Genomic DNA, 26,912 nt, shown 5'->3' with positions numbered 1-26,912 from the left:
CATGATGATCATAGTGACAGTTGATTGAGTTGAGAAAGAATGATAGTTGTTCAATTAAACACAAAATTAGGAGTTTACTCTTCAATTCTATCAGAAATTCACAATAAAATGTCATAACATTTCCAAAATGGCGCTGTAATGACTTAATACTTTCCTTCTTTGCATAATAATTAAGCTTCGTCCATTGACGTGATATGAGAGGCTCAGAATTTTTTTATGGAAATATCTTGTCCTCTTCTCGAACAGGAGAAGAGGACGAGATATATATATATATATATATATATATATATATATATATATATATATATATTTATATACTTTGTTAATATATTTATTATATACTTCCGATGTTTGTTGGGAAATAAAATAAAGACCTACACAACACAAAATACCAATATCTGAACATTGTTTAACGTATACTTTTTCAAAGATATATTTTCGTTAAGACGACCATTCTCCTAGATACGGTATTAGCAAATACCACAAATCTTGACTTTTTACATGCTATTCTTCGATTCTGAAGAAAGAAGAATATTTAAAAGAGAATATTCCATATTCAACAAGGAGTAAATATTGATGTTGGATTACAAGGTTTGAAGCTAAACTGGACCAGATTTTCACAGAATTGATAAAATCATTGATATTAAAGATATGAAGTCTTCATTCCTCATGATAATGCACGAGGACCAACTTTTTCAATATTTTACACCCAATGCAGCTAGGTTGATTTTTCATTATACAAACTGGAACTAACATTTTTTGATAAAAAAAATGTGTATTTGTGTCCGTTTCTGGACATGTGGCACATTTGTCAATAAAAACAAATATACCAAACAATTTTTTATTTTCTCTACTTGCAATATACAGCAATAGGAAATATATAGTAAATCATTTCAAATTTTAATCTCTTATGGAAACCTATATATAAAATTTTAATACATATTGAAATAGTGAAAAGCGGATTCATCGAACAAGGGCAAGTAAAGTTTTCTTCAAATCCGACGAAACTTCATCCTGAAAATGAAAAAAAAAAATGAAAAGTGATCTTGCACAATTAGTTGATAAGATAGAGAGAAAGCGGAAAAGGCAGGAGTAAAACACAGAAACAGATGAATTATCACAACTGGTCAATCAAATTGAACTAAAACAAACATACATGAAATTCTGATTTTAGCCGACAATGGCCAGAAGGCCTTTTTTGTAGTCTCCAGATGTGTCATCCTGAAAATAAAACATGAATATATGAACCACAATACAAACAGGCCAAAAAACAAACAAAGTCATGAACAAAAGCAAAATTACAAACATAACTGAAATGTTAACCAGTTTCTCTCCAGCTGAATTTAGAGTATCGAATAACAGAAATAATTGATATAAAAAAGTAGAATTATTATTTATACTAACCGCTATTCTTTCTGATAGGCTCTTTCCATAAGCAGCCTCATAGGCTTCTTTGATATCCTCCAGGTCAATTTCTGATCTTGATGCAACTATTCGAATTAAAGTCCTATCATCTGTGCCTAGTCCTTTCATTGCATCATGAAGCCTTGTAGCTAAATATAAAGTTCTATCTCGAATACATGCAATGAGTTGTAACATGGCCTCCTTGATATTACCTATTTTGAGAAAAATATTGATCACGATTCAGTTACTTCAAGTATATCAGTTTTATTATAATTTGTTCAATTGAATCAATTACTAAAGTTGAAGTTTTGTGATATGATGGCTATATATAATAAAATATGGAAAACTATCATACATTTTCGTCAGGAATTTGAATGCCTATTTAATTGAATATAGATATGAAAAAATAAGAGTGGTGACAATGTAGGCAGATTGAAAACTAGGACAAACTCCAACTTATCATTACGTTATAAACTGAAGACCGTTATGACCGAAGTCATAACCTCATTGGAAATATTGAATATCTAAATAACTTTCCAGTTTTTTTTCTATAGCCCTTTTGCCAATATTGACTGGTTTTTAGTAAATAAAAAAGTTACTACAATTCTAACAAACTCACCAGAGAATTCATTCTCGATGGCCTTCTCAATGGAATGTCCCACGATTTCCTTATATTTATCAAAAATAATTCTCAACTGGGGTCTGTTGCGTTGGCACAGAACAGCAGTAAATGTGGATTCTTCAGTTCCAGCAAAAAGAAGTTCTCCTGCTTGGAGTAATGCTTGAGCATCATTGAATGCAGCTTCCTCATCAATAACATCTGATTCATCCCTGTTACCCTAAAAATATTACGTTTATACCAGAAGTTCAAAGCTATAGACCTAAAATCAAGCTTGAGTCCCTTTACTGATGTGTTCAGAGCTCCTCAATTCACACTGGAGAGCCTCTCAAACAAAAAAATCTCTGTATCAACAGCCTAATATGTATAACATAAATTGACAACTAAATATGATTTCTGAGGATCCTAAACCCATACAATTTCAAAGCATCATTTTATATCATAATCGTGGCTGAAGGCTTTACAGAAAACGGCCCAGGCGAAGCTCTCTGACTTACAGAGACAGGCTTGTCTGGCTATCAGTGGTGCCATCAGTACCACACCGTCAGCGGCCATAGAGATCCTTCTAGATCTACCTCCTCTCCACATTTTTCTGGAGAAAGAGGCTAGATGGACTGCATACAGACATGTGCACATTACCAATTGCACAAATCAATTTAATGCAGAGTGCAACAGACTGTTGGTTGACACTGGAAGTCACAGCATTCTGGAAATGACCTCTGATTTTATGCCCCCAACTGTCAACTATGAACTGCCTTATAAAGTACTGTTCCCGAGAAGAGAGGACTGGATCCTCCGGGAGAAGGAAATATTAAGAGCAGATAGTTGTTAGTTCACAGATGGATCAAAAACACCTTTCGGTTCTGATGCAGGTGTTTTTAGTCGCAAACCCAGGACAGAGATATCTACCTGCCTAGGAACCTATGCGACTGTATTTCAAGCGGAAATTTACGCTATTGAATTATGTGCGGAGAGATTGGAAGAATCCAACCTCATACACAAGTCAATAAAAATATTCCCGGACAGTCACAGTAACCTAACTTTATACTCATATCATTAGACATTCGACATACTATATATTCCACAAACAGAAATCATCCTTACTAAAATGACTGAACTTACCGTTGATAATCCTACTAACAATCTCTTCAGAGTGCCTGATGTATCTCCTTTGATATCAGCTTCTAGGGAGGTTTGATACACTGAAAGATATGTCTAATTAAGGGATATCTGTAAGATCAAGTATAGCTGGATAATAAAATAATGTCCAACATACTTCCAAATACAAATATTGAAGTGGACTGATCAAACTCTTTTGGATTGTACATTTTAGCTTTCTATTTCACAATCATTATACAAAAAAATGTGGGAAACTTCCGAAGAGATGAAGAATTAAATTACTTTCCAAAAATTTTTTTTCGAAGATGTATGTAGACAAATTCTAAGTGCAATTTAATTTTGAGTTGCATCGTATCATTGTATCTCAGTAATTTTCAAACTTTTGGATACTTGTAGAATAGACTTAAGTTTTTGGTATGGTAAAGTTTGAGAATCAGTTTTGATGAACTTTCAACTCACAAAAAGGTGAACATCTAGGACTACGAATATCAAAAGTTATCAGTTGACAAACGGAGATGGTAGAATACCAGAAAATCATTATCATAGTATGACAGATGTCAACCTAATAAATTTCAGTTACAGTATAGAAGATTTCAATGGAGAATGTATGGGGAAATCGGTAATGGAATAGTTGAATAATTTTGACCACTGTTACACAAATAGCCTCCAGGATTTAATTACAGACTGTTGATATGAGCTAATTGGTATAGCCTAAAAATGATATATAAAAAAATAGAGCAATGTTCAGATTCATGAGTCACGTCAAAATCAACAAGATCTGTTCATAATGAATTATGAAAATCTGAAATCCACTTATGTGAAAGGATTGAAAATGACTAGTTGAATATGAATGATTATTATTAAAAGGATTAAGACTCCGAATAGTTTATTTTTATTGTAACTATTGAAATAATTATAAAAATGAATTACTTACATCCTTCATATGCATTTGAAATGCGAACTACGGTATCATTATCATGAGTCGCTAAGATTTCAACTAATGTATTTTCATCTGTGCCCAATCCACTTATAGCTTTATGGAGTTCTTTGGCTTGAAATTCTATTGGTTCCGTCATGAGGGCAATTATAACGTCTTCAAAGTTACCCCTAAGCTCACTCTTGAGTTCATTAATCAAATCCTGAAAGAAAATACAATTTGAAAATTAAATTAATATAGACTGTAATTTTGGATGTACGTTGCAATCTGAAATTTAGATAATAGTATTTTTACACCCCTGGATTTTTAGAATTAGTGCCAAACTTGTGAATTAACAACTTTACTTAATCATTCAAAAACACGATTGATCTTTGCAACTCTGTGTTCTTGAAAATAACTAGATGCATGTTTCTGCAACCTTCTTCTTCCGTTCTCGAATAATGTACGGGTTGGGTTGTTCATCATTCCCTCCAAAATGATTCATCATTCATTCCAGTTCATTTTCGAACTAAAACTGCAGACATGCCTTTCATCAGGACCGGATTGACACCAGTATATTTAGTGAGATTATAAGAATATTATTATTGAACATAATTACCAAAAAATGAATATTTAAAAATGAAATCTTGAAATATTCATCTCTCTCAACTACCTACACAGTAATTTCTGGTAAACACCTGCCGAAACACAACTACTTCCCCGGCTGGATATTGAATTGTATCCGACAGACATTTAGGCAAGATACCTCACAGGTTAGTCTCGCAGATGTTTCTCGTTCATCCAGCAGCACGACCATGCTGAAATTATACCTCTCATGAGTGTAGGAAAGATCCGACCTAAACAGCAAAGTGTTAAGGGTTGAATAATTTCAACGCGGCTCAACTGCATATATATGAAACCTTCGTTTAAGAGAAAGATTGTTACCTAGTAACAGCTCCATCTAGTAAACAAAGCCCCAAACGGGAAAGCAACATTCCAAATACCAATATTTGTCACAGGGATAAAAAAAATATTTATTTTCTAATACATATGTATCTCTCGTCAATACAATCTTCAGACTGTATTGATCTCTGTTATGTCTGTAACATAATTGAATAATGCTGTGGGAGCCTAATTATACATTTTCAGATAGGTAATTTATGTACAAGTAAAAAAGATTATAAACATTTCCTTACATTTACAAATTCATACAAGATAAACAATAATATAAAATATAAAAACCAGAATGTCGCAAATGTTTGGAAACTTTTCTCTCGTGCATGTGGTTGTTGTCAATTTCAAAATCTCGAATTCATTACTTCTCTTCTCTCACTCAATAATATTGAAAGGAATTAAGGAGTATTAACAGCTTTCATGATCTTATACAGTATGTCTGGGCAGAAAGCATCAAGTGTTTTGAATAAAAGTCTGACATATATTGATGCAATCTCTTTACTATTTATTCAAACAAATGACAAAAATATTCATATTAAATAAAAAAAAAGAAACTTACAGAAAAATAGTCAATCTACAAAAAAATCAAGTTATAACAGCTTATAATTGGAAATAATTAACGATATTATAGAAACTTACTTCTCTGCATCAGAGTTTGTCAACTATTCAGTGAAATCTAGAAGATAAAAAAAATTGGTTGGTTGGCCATCCCTTTGAGGGAGCGTTTTCATTTGTTTATTTTTCAACGTTTTTTTTTGAGGATCGTTATTATTAGAATTTTTCTCTTCAGCTGTAGACGTAGACTGTTTGTTGTAATATTTTGGCTTTTAAATGTTGTTGTAAATCATCCCCTGAAAGAAAAACGTTGGCCGTCTCTGGTCTAATCGACTATGACTTTGTCAAGGTCGTGCTCAACCCCACTTGTATTTCCCGATCCTTAGAGGTGCCACGTCGGTTCGAGAATATTTCTTTCGGCTTCCAAAGTCTCCCATATAAGCACTACCAACAAGCAGAGGAGCTAGTCTAGTTCGGGAAATGAGTTGAGATGTAATATATAACGCCCTCTCAATAATTTAACCAGTATTGAGTGGATTTTAGTATTTCCAAAAATTGTAGGATGAATTTTATGGGGGGATAATAGAAATCAGATACTAACAAACTTTTAAAGTTACTCTGTAAATCGTTACGTTAATTGATAAATAATACTGAGGGTAAAGTTCGGTAAAGTTCATAGGCATGAAATGGGGATTTATTTAATAAACATCCAACCATTCTTAACTGCGACATTAAATTCAATCCATTTGAATTTCTATTGATAGATTTCAACTTCTTTTCCAATGTTTTTTTTAAACTTTGAGTAAATTCAATTTTGATTAAAAGCTTTTATTTAATTTGGCATGTATGTATGTTAACAAATCTTGCAAGTTTAATTTGACCCACTTCCCGGTATTTGATTGACCTGAAATTTTGCATGCTGGTCCAGAACCGATGACAATGCATGTTAATCATAAACGTGACCTGATGCTGCTGCCAGGATCGGCTCCGTATGAGAGATCTCCTCAGCGGTAAATAGCAGGGACACGAAATTTTGTATACGCATTCATTTATGATAGGCAGTTGGTAGGCCCACTATGAAATAGATGCCACATCCAGGGTTGTCGTCAATAAAAAAAATATATTTCTAGAAAAAAAATTAAACCAAGCTTTTACCTTTAAATACATACTTCCCGACTCTAAAAAAAGGCAATAAATGGTGTAGTAGGTTGTAAGAATCCATATTTATTTGCACTGTGAAAAAATATTATTATTTACCACCCTTTAAGTTTCTAGAGTAAGAGGGTCCATCACGCAATGTGAGTGACAGGCACAAGAGGCATACCATGACTTGTGTAATTTGGTGAGATGGGCGTCATTAGCATTGGTCTGCAACCCGTCTAGGAGAAGGAAAATTCCAAAATCAAACCCGGAACGGTGTTTCGTCAGGCACGAGTGAGCTCTAAGCTGAAAAAAGTGGCGCATCTTTCACCAAATTACCACCCAAGCCAAGGTGAGGCCGTGCCCAGGACTGAGTGGCATCAGAGTGTAAAATGATGTCGTGAACGTACCACCTCAGGGCACCGGAGCGCACCCTGTTGTATATTAGCTCTTACCCTGCTAAATGAAGCTCTGGGAGGGTTGACAAATATTTCTTAGGTACTCGTGGGAACACTATGGGAAATAAAGAAACATAACCACAAAGGAAAAAAAGGTTAGAGAAAGAGAAATTGAAACGAAATGAAAAACTTGCCAACGAAAGCTTTAACTTGAAACACCAAAGGCCTCCTGATAGAAGAATTAGACTGTTCGAAATCAACTGGGACTCGGCCATGTAATAATGACGCCATCAATGAAGTGAATAGACTAAGAAATATAACAAGGTAAGGTATGCCGGAGGAGTAGGTACCTACCTACTTCTATAGAATATAGTTTATCCAAATAATAGTTTTCCCCGTTCCTTAAGTTTTTCTGTTGAAGGACTCTCTGTTTTATAGATGGACTTTCGTATTGATCGATAAGTATGGATTGAAACTGAAAATTATAAAATAAAATAATGATAAAAAAAACTTTTCAAACAAGCTTTTATTGAAGTGCCCTAAAAAGATCAAAATAAAATTTTAAATCACATTAACCACATTCATTTATGACTTTACAGAATTGAAATTATAATAAAAGCTTGTCGCAATAATTTCAAATTGTAATTGAAATTTTGTAATAAGGTAGGCACCTACTGAACTTGTAAGCAATTCATAATGTTTGTAATTAAATGAAAGTGCCGTGAATGGTTAAAATGTGGAACTTTAACCTTGAATAACTTTTTTGCACACATAGGACTGATCGGGTTTGGAATTTTTTGCAGTACCTATAGTTGATCTGTCAGAATGTTTCTTAATTTAAATTTCATCTGACTGAATATGTAGAGATTTCTTCTAGGCGCCGGGACAAGCTTTTATTATAATTTCAATTCTGTAAAGTCATAAATGAATGTGGTTAATGTGATTTAAAATTTTATTTTGATCTTTTTAGGGCACTTAAATAAAAGCTTGTTTAAAAAGTTTTTCTATCATTATTTCATTCATTTTCATATTCATTAAATTAAATTCAAACGATGTGATATCTTTTTGTTATTTTATATTTGAATTTATTAAGATAAGGTTGATATGATATCCCTATGATAGGTATTCAATTGATAACAAATATAAGAATTGTCATAAAATAGTCACCACAGTCCCAAATCCGAAGGAAATTTTTTTCTGATCCAGTGGACTTCTTTTCATTTTATAAAATATTGGCTTTGCTCGGTTATGAGATTTAATAAAATTCACTCAAAGAAAAGTTTGTTCACAACTACCAACTTTAATTTTAAAATAGTTAATTGAGTACCTATCTACCTAAACACAACACAAAACAAACTCGCAACCTCATCGGTTTGTGAGGCCGGGCCGATTGAATTTATTTTGCCGCGCAGTAGTTTTAATTTTGCTGTAACTTCTAAGATATTCATTCAAATTATATGGTGTGACCGACCAGCAAGGGTAATGTGCTTAAAATGATGAAAAATTTGATGAGGATTAATACTGCATCCTTCCAACATTTTTCTTAATTGACACATTATGTATGACCATTTTTCAAACCTACAGTAAGCTATCTTTAAAAGATGGACATTTCTATGGACCTATACCGCTACCCCGTTTCGTACGGGTAGAATCGTCTACCCGATTTGAAATGGATAACACCGTCATAGTTCAAGCAATTTACATCAAACACTGAAGGATTCCACACATTCAGTATAAAAAATCCGTTTAAGTTTATCGTGTTTAGAGAGACGCGGCGGGGGACTTTGAATTATAATAATATTTGGTGATCAACCAGAACAATCGTTGCAAACGTTTCAACAATAAAAGTGTAAATTTCAATCCAAACAATTTATAATTATTAGGTTCATTATATGATACAATAGTTTCATAATTTATGGTGTTATAAAGATTACAGGAATACGAATTTTACAATTTTGACGTTTATCCCAATCTTTTATGTTCGTTCAGATTAGTTTCAACATCACAGCAAATTTTTTTTGATGAAGCAAATGAATTGGGACTCTTCTGCAGAACATGAATGGCAATATTTTTGTTTAAAATAAATGGAGCGATATTATGGAGATAACATAAACTCGCGCCTTTTTTAAAAACATACACACATACGTATTTCATAAGAAAAAGATATGAAATCAAAATTATTCATATACATGAAATGTTAAAAGTATGAATAAATAAAAAATAGTACTAAAAATAGTAGCACAGTACTTGCGCCACTTTTTTCCGTTAATAACACGTTTTCTCAGCAGTTTCTACATCAAGTAGAAAATGACTAGCAAAATTCTTCCAATTGTTATGATTTCTACAAAAGTTGAAGTGTTTAGTTCATATTGCATCTTAGACAACCAAGTATTGGGTTTTTGTAAGTTGTTTGGTTATAAACTTATTTTATTTTAGATTTCTTAGTAGTGAACGTATTTAATCCACCAAGGCAGTTTTTGTAGATGAGAAAGTTATTGTATAGCGAAAAACGTGTCACGGGTTTTGTAAAACCCTTTATAGTGAAAATCATACAATAAATTGTATTAATGAGTTGAAAAAAGCTTCCATAAAAATATCTATCTACAAAGCAGAAGTACTTCTATCAGCAAAGAAACAGTGCAGGAGTATCGTGGACAAGGGTATCAACTCAGAAACTTCAAGCTAAATGGTATAACAGTTCTCACACATCACAAATTTCTACATTAGCTTACAGCCATTAACAGAAAAGTTCAAGTACTGCAAAAACAGTTTTCCATTACATAATAAAAGCTGCCATCACAAAAGCTGTTTACTTCGAGCTTCGAATAACATTAAACGTTTAAGTAGAAACACAAAAACTACAAAATGTGCACCAGATGTTCGTTAATGAGGCTATCAAAAACGAATCTGAAATTTCCAATCAATTGATACATTTATATGACACAATAGAAGTTTACGGATCCTTAAAATCTTCAACAGAACATAATGAATGGGGGTCAAAAATTACTGAACGAAAATCAACTTAGGATTTAAAAAACACGCTTTTAAAGAACATCGAACTAAAAAGTTGATTTTTTTATTAAGCTCAAAACAATGACAAATATTATTAGTAATATTGTTAAGAAAGCCTGGGCGCTAGATATACAGAAAATATGGCACAAAGCGCCCACACTTTTGTCACAATAATACTAGCATTTTTCGATCGTTATTGTTTTAAGCTTAATTAAAAAAATATTTTTAACTTTTTAGTTCGATGTTCATTAAAAGCGTGTTTTTTAGTTTGTTTAAACTATATTTATTTTTAACTTTTTAGTTCGGTGTTCCTTGAAAGCACGTTTTTTAGTTTTTTTAAAACTATATTTATTTTTTACTTTTAAGTTTCATATTCTATAAAAGCGTGTTCTTTAGTTTTTTAAACTATATTTATTATTTTGATTTTTTTTTGAACAACCTATCAAGGAGGTTACTTACAGCGCAATCTGCCCGCGAATAGATCAAGCAATAATACCGATAATTCAATACAGATCCCGAGCTTGAGAGTTACAAACAAATATGCATACAAACAAGCATACATACATACATACATACAGGTGAAGCTAATATGAAGCGTGTAATAACGAAACGTTAAAATATAAAAAGCCTATAGACGAGCTCGTAAACCAAATACTTGTTAATAGCCTGAAAACAATTGACGACGAAAAATACCAAGCAAACATCACTGAACAAATGTACACCATAACTTACTTCAACAAAGAAATCTTGAAATTGAAGAAATACTCGAAGAAAGATAATTTTTTACAATCAAACATTGAACAAAGCAATGATAATATTTCAAAGTTAAAAACTGATATATCCGAACTGAATATTCAAATAGAAGAAAGAAATATGCTGGTAATATGCTCTCTCAGACTCGGTTATTGTGTCCTTCAAAAATGCAGTTTTCGTACCAGCCGGTTACACAAGACATTTGAATAACCACCAAACCACATGTGCTACCACTCGATTCTCCAACATCTAACCACGGATGCAAATAAAGCGTTTTCTTCAAAAGACAGAATATGAAATAACAGTTCAAATCATGGATTAACATTTATCAATGAATAAAAACCCCTCCAGATTTTGAATTCCAATCTCTCGAACAATTGGAGCATTTTTTATTAACACGCTTTTATTAGCTTCACTTGTATGTATGTATGTTTGTTTGTAAATGTCACACGCGGGATTTGTATTTAACAAAATTATCGACATTATTGCTCGATCTATTCGCGGGCAGATGGCGCTGTACGTAACATCCTTAATACAATTCTAACTCACTTTACATGTATTTCTTCATTTAAAAAAAGTATTTTTTTTATTAACACGCGCGCCTGCTGCATCATTTGTAACCCTCCTTTGCGCGCCCACTGCCTTGGGATTGGTAGCTGATTTTCAGGCTCCCTCTCCGGAATCGGAAAATATCAATAGTAACTTTTCTAAACAATATACGGCTGATTGATCCCAAAGTTTAGATAAAATGAATATAGTTTAAAAATACTAAAAAACATGCTTTTATGGCATACGAAAGTGAAAAATGAAAAATAAATAGTTTAAAAAACTAAAAAACACGCTTTTAAAGAACATCGAACTAAAAAGTTGATTTTTGTAATAAGCTTAAAACAATAACAAACGAAAATTACTAGTATTATTGTAAAAAGGGCGTGAGCGCTTTGTCCCATATTTTTTGTATATCAAGCGCCCGTCGCTTTTTTCACAATAATACTAGTATTTTTCGTTCGTTATTGTTTAAAGCTTATTTTAAAAAAACAAAACTTTTTAGATGTTCTTTGAAAGCGTTTTTTTAAGTTTCTTAAACTATATTTATTTTTGGTGTCATCGGCAACGATCACATTGGTCATTAGCCTTGTGTCCTGGGTAGGTAATGTTGATAACTTTTTGAGCCACCTAAGGAAGCATCTTGGCTATACGGTCGATGTCAAAGCTTGGCTTTACAACTGACCACCATAGGGAATCTTGTTTATCTTTGATATTCCATCCCATAGAAGGCGCCTTCATAAGGGGAGATATGTCAGCGTCCTCACTCAGGCTTGAACCTTAAGAACAGTTGAGTCCAGCAATGCATTTATAGTTCACCCTAGCAACATTGACGAGACCTATGACGGGTCGAAACAGCGCTGTAGGGTGTTGATTTATGAATACTCGTACGTTGTGTTTGGGCTCTGGTTTTTAGCCAATTGCCTTGCAGTGAAAGCTGCAGTGAATGACAGAGGACGAATCTCGTCGGTGGTCGATGTCAAAGCTTGTCTTTGCAACTGACCGCCTTGGGGAGCCTCATTTATCTTTGATATTCGAAGATTGAGTTTTCTATCGATCCCAAAGATGGTGTCTTCGTAAGCGGAGATGTCATCGCCCTCAATCAGGCTTGAATCTTAAGAACTTTTGAGTCAAGCAATGCATTTGTGGTTCAGCCTAGTACCATTGACGAGAATTATGGCGTGTCGAAACAGCGCTGTCCAGTGCTGAATCATGAATGTGTCGTGTTTGGGCTCTGGTTTTTAGCTAGTTGCCTAGCAGTGAAAGACATCAACTGGCAACTTGGCTTACCGACTGACCGCCTTTGGGAGCCTCGTTTATCATTGATATTCGAGGAATGAGACCTATGGCGGGTCAAAACAGCGCTGTCTGGTGTTGAATCATAAATGCGTTGTGTTTGGCTCTGCATTTTCAGCTATGGAAACTGATCATGAGAAATTATTGTTTTGCATTTCAAATGGACGAAACTGTCAATATAACTTAAAAAGATCACATTGCAGTCAAAATAATATTGTATTCAAAAATGTAAAAAATGTTCCATCCTACTTTGTAAGTAGGATGAAAACATGTGGAATATGTACATTAATGTTGAAAGAACGTGCTCACGGAATGGAAGGCATTACACGCTCATATAAGTTCGACACAAAGCCTTGAAAAAAAGTGATTATTTTTGACCTCGATTGAACTTTCACTCCTTCCTTTTCCGTGATATTACCAACGAATAATATCAAATGCCTTATTGAGTGTCGAAGTCATTTGTTTCATAACAATTGGTATTTTCCTGAAAAAAACTTTTATACATTTCATATGAATCCATGTGATAGACCAATTAGAGTTCTTATTGGCAGAAGTTTAGTATGAAAGTAGATTCGAAAGACAAATTTTAACTTCGAATCATTTTTATTTTGCAATAAGTACTCGTCAATCATTGAATAGATAAACCTATTTTTCTATATATATTTTTTAGACTATTTCCTGAACCATATTTTTAAAGCAACAATGAACATTTTAGAACTATAAATCTGCATCGAACAAACATTCAAAAAGTAATGATCATTATATTACAATCAGTAGACGTGGAATGTTGTTGTACCATGACAAACTCCAACATGAGCTTAATGTCTATCAACAAAAGTTTTCGAACATCTTTGCAAGTGTAGGTGCTAGGCATTTTAGTTCCCGGTAATATTTATCAGATGGGTTTTACCCATTGTTCACAGTGAAGCGATTCAGTTCTTAAAATGTAAACAAATCGGTTGCGGTTATGATTACAAACAACTTGATAAAAAACCCTGTTCGATAAACATGGTAACACATGAAGAAGGAGATTTAGTGACTTTAGGAATACGTTAGTTATGGATTTGCATCAAGAATCGGCCAATTCCATTATATGAATCTAGGAAAGTTATATTTATATATTATGAGATTTTCTATGACCAAAATGTAATTAAAATTTATTAAAAACCAGCCTTTTTACTGGATTTTTTTTTGTAACAGTCACATTTTTGAGATTTTCGCATGTTTTTTTGCAATCTTATCAATGTAACATGGAATCTTACGTTAAACGAGTAATTGAAGTGTTAATTTCAATAAATAGCTCAAAATTGAACATAATGATTAAAAAAATTTTTTAATTCAAGTTTTTTTCGTTTTTTTGCATTTTTTAGGAACATTCATCATAGTAACGTATATTTTTTTCAGAAAGTTGAGATTTCAACGAACAAAAAGCCAAATAACTTTTTCAAAAAAGCAGATATTTTGACACATGAATTTTCGATTGAAAATTACGGTGCTTCTTTGATATTGAATCAAAATAAGATGAAAAAAAAAAATCAAATCCAAAAAATTACAGTGTGTTTGGTACATAAAAAGTTAAGTTTTCACCAAATTTCGTGAATTTTTTTTGTGAAAGATGAAAATAAAAAACCAAAAACCTAGTAATTTGAATTTGTCACATCAATTTTAAGGTTATGCTGAAAAATGTAAATACAATAGTTTTAGATCTTTTTACCCTTAAAAACTCACACCCTCCCCGACCACAAATTGACCGTAATTTATATCTTCCATTTGCAATGGGTTTCATCCTAGTACTATTTTCTTTGGTTTCAAAAATTATGGACCCTGGCCTTTATTGCGTTATATCAGCGAAAAACTGTGAGGTAATAAAGCAATTTTTATCAAATATTTTTCAATACTAAAACTATATAAAGATTATTGTGGCTTCAGAGATAAAACTATTTTTTTAAATTCAATCTGGATAGTGAAATTATATGACATTATTTGAGAGGTAACTAGTGAAAATATTAATAACAAAAATGGATACAATTTTTTTTGCGTTAATCAACTGTCGACCTCATAATAACGACAACCCTCAATACCGGAACTTGTGCGAGTAAAGGATTAACGAGATATTACCTTTCAACGTGCAATTCCTAGCACATATTAGACGATACCTAGTAAACTTCTGACGTTCCAGAGTAGAGATTGATTCCGTACTCATACTTAGGTTGATTCAATGAGAAGAGTTGAGAATAGAATGTGAACTATTAAATTTATATTTCCTTAAGCAGCGGAGTAATAAATAATTTCCAAGTGGCTGTTACATAGGCGTACATAACTGAGCCGGTTGAAAAGTGAAAAAATGTGGTATTTATTTCAAATATTCCATGTTGTTGTACGATTTGATAATATCAAAATACTTTTTATAGTTGTATGCATCTGGCGAATAATAAAAATATGTAACACTCGCATTATCAATCAATAGGTTTTTTTTCAATCAAACACCCAACATGGTTTTTACTTTTGATTGAAATTTCCAATATGTTCTATGAAAAGCACTTTTCAATGTATCACATACCTGCTGCATATCTTTGATCAAATCAGGGATACCTGAGATATTTTTAATTTTTGCTGGAAATGTAAATGACGTCATTTTTCGATCCAACCTGATAATGATTTAATTAGGTTCTTTTTTTCTTGAATATGAATTATTGATGAAGCCCTTGCGTCTCAATTAGTGTCGTTATTTTCAAAAACTACACCTCACGATTTGATCTCCACAAACTTTATTTGAAAAAATATAATCACATGTTTCGCTAGTACAGTAGCTTTCTCATACACTTGAAAAAGCTACTATGCACCAAAACCTTCGTATACTGTTAATATTCTGGTGGAAATGTGATCGCAAAAGACGGGAGTTGGAAAATCATATCTACGTTCAAGAATGAGAGAAAAAATAAAGCTGTAAAATCACCAAAAGAAGTCCAAAGTATATCTGCAATGATAGATAGAAATAAATTGTGGAAAACTTTGAAGAAATTTAATTTCAGCTGGGAACAAAACAATTATTTGCTGAAGAAGACATTACCTAAAACAGATAAGAGAGTTTCGATGTGAGAATAGAAGGATTTATTATCTGGACGAAACTTGACTTAATGTAGTTAGGAATTACCGTTGGAAAAATGTGGCAAGACAGAAGAAACATCACAAGTTCACGTCAAGCATTTTTTGAAAGCTGGTCTACCGGATTGAAGTCGCCTTCTGAAAAAGGAAAGCCACTGATTATTACCCACACTGAAAGTGTTGATGGTTTTTTGAGGGCGGTTTATTGATGTTTGAGTCAAAGCATTCTGGCGATTACTATGAAGATATGAACGGCGATGTGTTTGAAGAATATTTTGAGCAAACGTTGGACGTCATTCCACCCAACTCGGTAATTGTGATGGATAACGCAAGTTATCATTCCAGAAAAATTGAAAGAATGCTAATGCATGAGATATCACCTTCAAACAAACGTTGAATACCCGATACGGACCCGGAACCAGCGACTTATTCCGAGGATATGAGAAGACTATGGTCAAGCTTACAAAGGAAGAAACACCTCAGTTTTCTGTGCAGAGCGAGATACAACAACATCATCCCCAAAGGTTTTCTGCTGAAATCGCCAATCCCAGGAGAGAGAGCTAAACGCATATTGGAACGCGCCAACCGAGCACTGATAAGGTCTCAAATCAATTATCACCGTTGGAAGAGGTTAACTTTGTTGCAGGATGCCACGGAACGATTTGAAAAGATAAGAAGAGAGACATTGGAAGATGATCATGGACCAATCTTTGCCAAGATTGAAAGCACGTGCTTGAAGATCCGCCAAGACATGGAGAATACCCACAACAGAAAGTGGGGGACGTTAGTGAGGAAACAATGCCCAAATACAGACCGAAAACAGGACAACTATGAAGCCGCCAACGTCATCAACATGAGTTCCCGCCCACTCACGGGAATAGAGGAATCCTTGTTGAAAAAAGGCCTAAATTTCGTCATTACGCCAACATCTGTGCCCACTTTGGAGATAATTACTGCAGTGGAATCCACCAGTTCCCTTATTGACCAGACCGAGGCAGAAGAGTTCAGATGGAAAATTAGAGAACAGCTGGATCGAGAACCAGTTCCAACATCTAACATCAGCAATGAAGAACGTAGAGCTCTGAACGGCCTACGTAGAGACAACACCACCAAGATCCTACCTGCAGATAAAGGAAACGCTACTGTGGTAATGGATACCGTTCTCTACGAACAGAAGATCGAAGAGGTTCTTCAGAAGGGACGATACACAAAGATCGTACGGGACCCTACTGCATCAATCGAAAGGAAGTTGTACCAGATTTTGAAAAAACACCAAGTCTATTTTTCGGACAAGGAAAGATCATCGCTAACACCGCACCACAGTAAGCCCCCTCACTTGTATGGACTACCCAAAATCCACAAGAAGGACGTTCCGCTTAGATCGATCATCAGCTCCAGAGATTCGGCTACTCAAAACTTGTCTAGATTTTTACTTCCCTTAATACAACCATTACAAAGAAAAACATCGTCTTTTGTGAAGAATTCAAGGTATTTTGTCGAACTACTAGGGTCAATTGAGGTCACACAGGAAAATCAACTAATTAGTTTCGACGTGGAAAGCCTTTACACCAACGTTCCGGTCGAAGAAGCACTCCAAATCATACAGAGAAAGCTATCCGAAGACGGGAACCTGAAAGAGAGAACGAATCTACCTATAGAAGTAATCATGGAATTACTAGGATGCTGTGTACGAAACTGTTATTTCCAACTGAAGGACGAATTCTTTACACAAGATGAGGGACTGACAATGGGATCGCCACTTTCACCAGTCATAGCCAACATATATATGGAGTGGTTTGAAACTCTGGCCATTGAAGAAGCCCACAAGAAACCTCTAGTCTGGTTGAGATATGTTGACGACACCTTCATAATATGGAACCATGGGAATACTGAACTAGACGCCTTCCTGAAACACATCAACAGCGTGAGACCTTCCATCAATTTCACAATGGAGAAGGAAATCCACAACGAATTGCCATTCTTAGACGTTTTGGTGAAGAGGACCGACACTAAGTGGGAAACATCTGTATACCGAAAACCCACTCATACGGGACAGTATCTGAACCACGAATCCAACCACCATCAATCGACTAAAAGCACGGTCTTTGGGCTTTGTAATACGAAGGAAAGTCTCGAGAAGGAACTGGACATCATCAAAAATGATCTTCAACGGAATGGCTACTCCAAAGCGATGGTAGAAAAGACTTTGGTTGGAAGACAGCAGGAGCCTCGCAAGGAAGAGAAGCCGTCACAACCAGTGCTTGCACTTCCCTACATCAGAGGATTATCGGAGAGGATAAGAAGAATTGGTTCCAAGTACAACATCAGAACCTGCTTCAGATCCGGTAACACTATCCGTAGCAGCCTCCCGAAAACCAGGCCACCAAACGAATTGCATTTACCGGATACCCTGTGAGTGCGAAAAATCCTATATTGGTGAAACTAAGAGGCCATTGAATGTTCGCATTGCCGAGCCCAAGAAACACACACAGCGAGGGGAAACCAGCAAATCAGTAATAGCAGACCATGTTTGGACCCATCAACACAACATCGAGTGGTCCCAAGCTGAGATCTTGCACAGAGAGGAACATTGGTTTAGGAGAAAATTCAAGGAAGCCGCATACATGTTGTCCAACAACGTATTCAGCCAAGCCAGCGTAGAAATACGCAACATATGGAAACCCATCATCAAGCGAAAAATGGCCAACTCCCGCCAAAACGGTCATCTCCTACAGAACCAGTGAAGCGGAAAATGGAAAGCGGGGATAAGTGAAAGTACTCGAACGACCTATAAATAGTCACCTCTTATTTTTATTTTCTTTTTTCATTTTTTTATTTTTATTTATTCAATTGTTCTATTTTTACTTGTATTTTATTTCACTATTATTTAATTTCAGGTTTATTTTGGTTAATATAATTGTTATTTTCAGCTATTCATTTTCAATTCTTCTTTTTTAGTTGTTTCAGGGATTTCAAATCATTTTATATAGTAGCGATGGAAGTCCGAACTAGTGAAATTCATCATGAAACATTGTCAATCACCTTCAAACAAACGATAAATAAATAAAATCATATATAATAATAAAAATATATAAATAAATAAATAGCGATTACTGCAGAATTAGTAGTGTATGGTGAATACATGATCAAATAAGTACGATGAGATGACAAGATTTATGTTAAAACGATTAGAGCAACAAATAATACAAAAAAGCAGAGAAGCACAGAGAAGGCAAGACCTGACGGAGCAGGAGAAACAATTGAACTGTCATCTGAACGAAATCAGGCAAGGTCTGAAGAGAGCACTTTGTATTTATTGGATAAAAAAATGTTCAACACGAGCAATGCAAAATACTTGAGGTTAGAGGCGAAGTCAAGGAACTCTAGGATAATAATGCAGACATTCAATGGTCAAGTTGGAGGAGTCAAAACGAGACGGACAAAATAAAAGAACAGATATAAAAGAGGTAAACAAGAAATTGAACAATGAGGTGAACGAATCGAAAATATATTCACTTGACCACCGGTCTTCCTTGGAAAGAAGCACCCCTTTTGATAAGAACAATAATTCTACTGCGGGTAGGATTGTTCTCATCATAGATATCACAAAGTAAGTGAAACTCTTACAGCTAGTTGATTGTGGTCAGTTCCAAATGGTCATAATGAAGCAAACGAGTAACAATAGATAGATTGATTTGAATGGAGGACAACCTTACGCAATTGCTCTCAATGTACTGGCACTGAGGGTAGCAAACAGATTTCTGCAACATAAAGTCACATGGTGATCACTGCATTGCCTGTCAAGATTTTCCAATTTATGGGATAATTTACAAGAGTGCTTGAAAATGGCATTAGATAACTCTAAAAATGAGTAAAGAAAGCTGGACAAGTGGCGAGTAAGTGATATAGTGGAGTAATTTTGAAGTGTACCTAATTGGAGTAAAACGTTTTTTTTTGCAGAGTACCAAAGAACAGTGAAGATAATGATTTAAAAACATTGGTTCCTTAATATTGATATTACTGTCAAAAATATATAATTAGTTGATTGATAAATGCGTTTCCAAGCAATAAAATTTAAAAAAAAAACATGAGATTCGACCCAAAAAATTTCAATTATCTCATGAATATGAAAAATCATATTAGCTTTCATCAATAGAAAACAAAGCAACCGTAATATTTGAAAAAAAATTGTTCAATGATTAATTTTTTTAAATATTCATTTTTCAGTTTTAGTGACTTTTCTGCTTTTTGATGACCTTTCTTTGAGTTTTGAATATGAGCAATAGTTTTTGATATATTTGTGAAAACAAGTTTTTGGCCTTCAATTCTCCATCTTGATATTGAACATGTAAGAATCTTCCAAAGAAAGTAAGGGAGCAATCAATTTAAAAAATTAATTGATTGCTTCCTTCTTTTCTTTGGAAGGTTCCCATTTTTTGTGTCAAGATGGAGAAGTAAAAGCCAAAAACTTTCTTTCCCAAAAATGAATCTCTCCTATAAACATACCCTTTCAATTTAAAAAACCTTCTTTTTTGTTTGACTGAGTCCCTTATAACTTTTGAACTATATGTCAGTGTAGCTTGGCTTGAATTGTAAATTACTCAAATGATACCTTGAGCATAATTTTCGATGAAGGTGAAAAGAAATGATGTGAAAGACTCTAATTACACTATATATTATGAAACAATTCCAAACACTGTCTATAATTGTCACGATATCTGTCCTACTGTTAAAGGGTGGATATCGTGACATGCTACCATTAATTAATAAATAAATTAAAAATTCTAATGCCAGCGGATGTGATCAGATCTCAAACTATCTTCTGAAAAAATGCAAGGAAGAAATAGTCTACCCCCTGATCTATCTGATAAATCTTTCCATGGAACGAGGAATGCTCCCTGAAAAATTAAAATTTGCAATCGTTACCCCAATCTTCAAAAAGGAGACTCAAATAGCTACGAGAACTATAGAGGAGTGAGTCTTCTCTCTAGTATATCCAACTTATACGAAATTAATATTGAAAATCAGTTACAATCATTTTTCCTCAAAAATGAACTACTATATACAAACCAGCATGGTTTCATGTTAAGTTAAAAGCATGGAAACAGCTTTATATAATTTCATAGACAACGTAGTAACAGCCTTGGATAACAAACTACAAATTTGCAGTTTGTTCATCGATTTCTCTATGGCATTTGAATGCGTTGACCACTGTGTACTGGTACAGATAATACATCGCTATGGGGTTCGTGGAGTTGCCCAAGATTGGTTCAGGTCCTATCTAGAGAACAGGTTACAAACAGTGATAATCCAAGGTGCTCAGTCAGTCCTTGGCCTGCAAACAAGGAGTTCCACAGTGGTCTTTACTCAGACCACTGCTTTTTTTTTATTTATGCAAATGACTTGATATAATAACTAAATAGTCTTTTGAAGGTACATATAGTTGCATATGCAGTCGACACAAATGTTCTGGTCACTGATCGTAATACATTAGCACTTGCAGAAACAACGGAATCCATATATGAGAAAATAATGAAATGGGCTGATAAAAATCATTTAGCACTGAATATCAGCAAAACAGCAAAGTAAAATTCTCAATGCATAACACCACTGAAACTCTCAAAATATATGATAGCCAACTACAGGTGATATCCAACCCAGAAACAAAAATGCTAGATCTAATTCTAGATCATAAGCTCAAATGGAGTCCTCATATAGATTCATTAAGTGATAAACTACGAAGGAACTGTTACGCACTGAGATTCATGTCGAATTAATGTGGAGAGGTTCTCCTAAATCTGTATTATGCAAATATTGGCTGTCATTTGCGCTATGGAATCTTGAATTGGGGTATGAGCTCTTCTGCTGAAAGAGTATTCATTTTACAAAAGAGTGCGGTCAGAATAATTGCTAATTTAGGATGGGGACACTTATGCAGAAACTCGTTTAGAAAGCTGGAAATACTCACAGTTGCTGGTCTGTATTTATACGGGATGTGTCTCTACCTTTATAAGAATTGAGAAAAATTTAGGGCAAACCAACAAGACCACCCATATGCAACTAGAGCTAGAGGGTTGCTGATAGTGAATCCCCATATATATATATATATATATATATATATATATATATATATATATATATATATATATATGTATATATATATATATATATATATATATATATATATATATATATATATATATATATATATATATATATGTACTCTTTATTCGTTCAAGTCTACAATATATTATACCCAAATGGGTGTAGAAGATGTCAATAATATAAACAGATTATAGAAAAAAGAAGATGAAAGAAGAGAAGAGTCCTACCAGGGTAAGTATATTTATTTTTGGAATTATATTTTGCAGCTATTAGTTTGTTTCATACTCAGTATGCTCCTCAAAAAATAATTCCATAGCTAACACGAGATTGGACGTATGCATGATACACAGTTAATGCAGACTCTATGTTTACTGATTGAGCCAATCATAGTAGTAGCCTGCCATATTTTGTGCTAGTTGAACAACATTTTTTTTTACAATCCAGTTTAGGATCTATCGTGATTCCTAGTAATTTAAGTAAGGACCAGCTGTAATTTCATCTCCACCATGGAGTAGCGAAAAAGTGTTATTTTGCTGTGTATCAGAAAACTTCATGAGTTGAATTTTATTAATATTTATTTGCATATTATTCATTTCAAACCGATTTTATATTATGTTTAGAAAATTCGATATTTTGTTTTTTATATCATTTCCAGTCATATCACTGAACAGTCAAGGAGTGTCATCCGCAAATTGGACAATTTTCTGGTCAACTGGTTGATTTATAAAATAAACATTAGTGGCCCAAGTACGGAGCCTTGTGGAACCATTTTGACAATCTGAAATCAGTTTGTGATTTTCAACAAAATTCACAATTCTTGGGACAGATTACTTTTTCAAAATCCTTACCGTTATTTGATAAAAGAGCTATTTGAGGTAATTACATCATATATTTCTTTTGGGTCACATGATTTCATAAACAGTGAATTTGCTATGGTTATATATCATTATTCCTAGAAATTATTTGTTTTTAAATCCATACATTGATTAGTGAAATTTCCATTTGCTTATATGTCGATAATTTGTTGCACAATATCAGGAGAAGTTTGAAACCTACAATTTGGTAAATATGGTAAATATTGTATTCAATAAGAGTATTCTTAAATGAGTAATCTATGATAATAATTACAGAATTTTCACAATAATTTTAGTTGAGACATGTTTTGCTAATGGTAGCTTCACCAGTTAGTCTGGTTAAGTGTTATTAATTTTCATCAAGTGAAGGCTCAGTGAATTTATTATTTGATAGGTAACTTTGAATCAATCTATTTCATATATAAATAACGGTTTCACCAACCAACTTGGTTGGTGAAACTTGCGTCGAGAAAAGTAGGTATTGCATTTCTGGTGATTGGGAAAAGTGCTTGTTATGGATACAATATTTTGACAAGATGCTTAATGATTTTTCTTGAACTGGTTAATTCAGAATATACAAAATGCTTCCAGCAAATCCTGTATTTTTATGGGGTGTGAATAATAGAAATTGAATATTCACATGAATATTGAGTTCCATACATCTAGAAGGCTGAATGAAATAAATCAATCTAAAGATAATCACACAAGTTTTGGTGACTAATCTTTTTTTTAAATTATTGGATGTTCACCATTATTTAAAGGAAAATTGCAAGAGTTGATACAACCACATTTTCTGAAAATTCAAGACCAATAGAATGTTAGGTATTTACAATTAGGTAAAGTAATTGTACCTATTTTTTTAGAGGAAAACAGTTGAATGAATTCACTTCTCACAAACTAGATAAGGTAAACATTTTAAAAGTAACCGATGACCTTATTAACGCATTTACGCCTTTTCCGCAAAGCTTTATCGGTAGCCGAAATACACTTTTCACTCCAAGATAAGTAAGTGGGGAAATTTTTCTTATTAGGTAAATGAAGTGCAACATGTAATAGTATAAAATGGATAAAATATGTGTTATGTAATTTCTGAACATTTATCCAACTGTCAAACTACTATCGAGGACATATCGGGCTGCTATGCAATCAGAGTTATCACTCTTATGGCAGAATGGCTTACTTTTCTCTCATTGAATCACACTCAATGTATGGCATTTCGTTCTGGGGTTTTTGCTGTTATCAGCTAATGAGCTCAGTATTTGTCTTACAAAAAAGAGCACTCAGATATTTATCAAAAGCTAAATTCAGGGATCACAGTAAACCACTTTTTATAAAACATGGAATTCTGACCCCATACAGTATTTTTATCCTTGAGACAGTGTGCTTGATGCATAAGAAAAAATGCAATATGACAATTGTAAGACCATATAATACTCGTCAAAAAGACAACTTACCCCTACCGCTACCAAAAACGACATTAATCAAACACTCTCTCATATTTGAGAGTAAAAAACTCTTCAATCATCTGCCGAGCCAAGTAAAAAATATATCATGCCCGAGCACACTGGACCACTGGCACTCAATTCCAGCATTCTGACAACTACTTCAAGAAGCGGCTTAGCAATTGGTGTGACATAAAATAAAAAAAACTCTGTTCAATGATCAAGTTTGACGTTTGAGATTATATTTGAAAACGGAAAGTTATCAAAGATTACTTACTTGCAATTAAACATAATTGAAACACAACTGTTATGAACTTTCTCATCTGTGATTGGTCTCGAAGGTAGTAAGTTATGAATCTGGTCAACTGTGATTTGTTCGAAAGTGTAAGTTATGGATCATTTGGCCTAATCAACCAACAGGAAATGGTCATATAATTGATGCTTTTTTCGAAAGATTGAAAAAAATTTTATTGAATTTCTCCATAACTAATGTTCGTAAATTATTAAAGATTATATAGTCATACATGTAGAACAAAAACATTGTTTTTTTTTCTTCAATGTTCTAACTGAAGGATGACAGAAATTGTTTCAATGTACTTCTTGACGTGATCAAATTTTTTAATGTAAACATAGCCATTGACTAGTTTAAGTTCACAGCTCCAATTTTCTTGAAGAGTAGAAACTATTTCTGCTGATTACCATTTCTTTTTGACTGGATCATAGTTGTCAATATAAATATTATCAACAATGAACTAAGAAACAAGACTTGTGGTTGTGGAATCATCCTACTCTTTACCAGCAGTTTGGAATGTACCTATCTTTCAATGGGTAAAAATACAAAAATTAAAAAGATCTTGTTAAAAATTGCTAAGTAAAGAGAAAAAATATACTTGATAAATATTTCTTTATATATCCTAGCAGAAAAATGTTCCTAAAATATTTCTGAAATTTGTTGTGACCAATATATTTGTACTTATTAACATTTACACTTTTTCTTAACTTGTAGCAAATATTTCCTTAAACTATAATTTTAGTATTACTCATTCTTTCTAGGAGTAGAAGTTCTTTTCATTCAAAAACTTATAAGGGTATTATAAAGTAAATTACAATTTATTAAACCTGAGAAATTGAATATGAAATCAAAATGAATGGGATCTAATGGATTAGTTTAAATGAATGATATTAATTCAAGGAGATTCACTCAACCAGACATAATTTATGACAGCTGGGATTTGGAAAAGCTAATGTTGGAGTACATACTCATATTGATGTTTTCGATGTCTTGGAATTATATTGAAAGTAGTATCAGTTGATTGTGCCGGGATATCGAGATTGAAACATACCTTTCCATACATCGTTTTGAATCTGGATGCTATTGCCCTTCTCTGCTCATTACTCCTCCTAGTGATGATCTCAATTACTGCATCCTCGTCTGTACCAAATCCTTTGAATGCCTGCTTCAAAGTTTTGGCATCTTCTTCATCATCAAAGTTTTCGTAGGGATAAACTGTGGGCTGTAAATATTTTGTCAACAAAATATTTTTCAGTGAAGAGATAAATAAAATTACTTACAGCCATTTTTTTTCTTCGGATATTCAATTTACACTTGTTCGCTGTAACAACTACAACCAACTACTCACTGAATCAAAAAAATACTATCTTTAAACAACGCAATCACAGTGACTTAAAACAACTGAATCTATTGCCTGTTGCTAAATGATGAAAATCTGACAGCTGTCTCACCGGTTCTAGTTACAAATTACGAGGTCACAGTCAATGATGTCTCATAACACTAGTATATGAGTATTCTTATCTCACATGAATGGTTTGTAGCAAACTGGATTTCTGGTAATTACTGAACAATGAACAATTGGCGAGTTCTTAAATTCATCAAAATATTTCCATTCCTTCTACAAATAGAAACGCGTTAATGTTTCGAATGGACCAATAGATCCACTGATGCATTTAAGAACTCGCCTACTCTATCTCGCTCATTTCCTCAAACTGACGTATTGCAAAGTAAAAAGTAAATAATCAGAGGCGGCCCCATGAATAGATGTATCATGTCACTTGTAAATTGTTGAAAGTATAAATTCAAATTCGTACAAAATAAATATCCGTATTGATAATGAAAACTTTAAGGTGAACATCCCATATGACAATTCCACAAAATGCATAAGAGTAGGTAACTGATGTAATTGCGATTGTTAAATATGTACCTATAACAAATTTGCTATTCTTCCTAGAAATATTCTTCAAAGGAAGGTCCACCTAGAACCCTATTATTTTTATTGTAAATATAGTTTCTTCAACTAAGAAAACCCACTGTTTATATAACGAAAATTACGTTGTTTCAACATACTCAATTAATTTTATTTCACTTTTTGGAAAACATATATCTATATCGGTCGGTCGGTATCCGGGCGATTCGACATGGGTGCTCTGTTCACTCAGTCCATCGGCCGATGTGTGAGTCGACGGTTCAAGCCCCAGGCAGAACGATCGATTTTCACTTGCTATCGTCCAACCCGTGTTAGGAATCACACGTTAAAAGGTAAGAACTCGTTTGTCCTTAACTCGCACAAGTTTCGACTTCTGAGGGTTGTCGTTCATAGGGGTACAATAGCTGGTTAACGAAAACAAAAAAAAACATACACACATAAACATATGACATGTGTCCTAATTATGCTTATA

The 26,912-nt window shown here is 33.6% G+C and overlaps 1 protein-coding gene across 2 annotated transcripts; it reads right to left on the bottom strand.

Moving 5' to 3' along the window:
- Positions 1 to 827: 827 nt before the first annotated feature.
- On the bottom strand, positions 828 to 26,159 carry LOC111502747 (annexin B9). Of its 2 annotated transcripts, XM_074175362.1 has the most exons (8): positions 25,791 to 26,159; positions 25,562 to 25,732; positions 4,077 to 4,281; positions 3,146 to 3,225; positions 2,024 to 2,243; positions 1,405 to 1,616; positions 1,157 to 1,221; positions 828 to 1,014 (listed from the first exon to the last, which is right to left on the bottom strand). In XM_074175362.1, exons 1-7 carry the CDS (start codon positions 25,794 to 25,796, stop codon positions 1,171 to 1,173), a joined length of 945 nt encoding a protein of 314 aa, XP_074031463.1. In that variant the 5' UTR covers positions 25,797 to 26,159; the 3' UTR covers positions 828 to 1,014; positions 1,157 to 1,170. The 2 variants fall into 2 exon arrangements, with proteins under 2 accessions (XP_074031463.1, XP_074031465.1); XM_074175364.1 differs by lacking the exon at positions 1,157 to 1,221 and having other exon boundaries at positions 25,791 to 26,158.
- Between the last annotated feature and the right edge of the window lie 753 nt (positions 26,160 to 26,912).

This window comes from Leptinotarsa decemlineata, unplaced genomic scaffold (assembly GCF_025532065.1).
Source record: "Leptinotarsa decemlineata unplaced genomic scaffold, Ldec_3_MD MMD2_tig00001019_RagTag_RagTag, whole genome shotgun sequence".
Classification (NCBI taxonomy): domain Eukaryota; kingdom Metazoa; phylum Arthropoda; class Insecta; order Coleoptera; family Chrysomelidae; genus Leptinotarsa; species Leptinotarsa decemlineata.
The sequence above is the reverse complement of the archived record's forward strand: the minus strand, read 5'-3'. Positions and strand labels throughout refer to the sequence as shown.

Excerpts from the sequence above, each read along its gene's own strand:
- LOC111502747 (XM_074175362.1), bottom strand. Across the intron at positions 3,226-4,076 it reads TTCAAATGCATATGAAGGAT|TGTATCAAACCTCCCTAGAA; the intron begins GTAAGTAATTCA and ends CATATCTTTCAG. Across the intron at positions 2,244-3,145 it reads TGTTAGTAGGATTATCAACG|GGTAACAGGGATGAATCAGA; the intron begins GTAAGTTCAGTC and ends TAATATTTTTAG.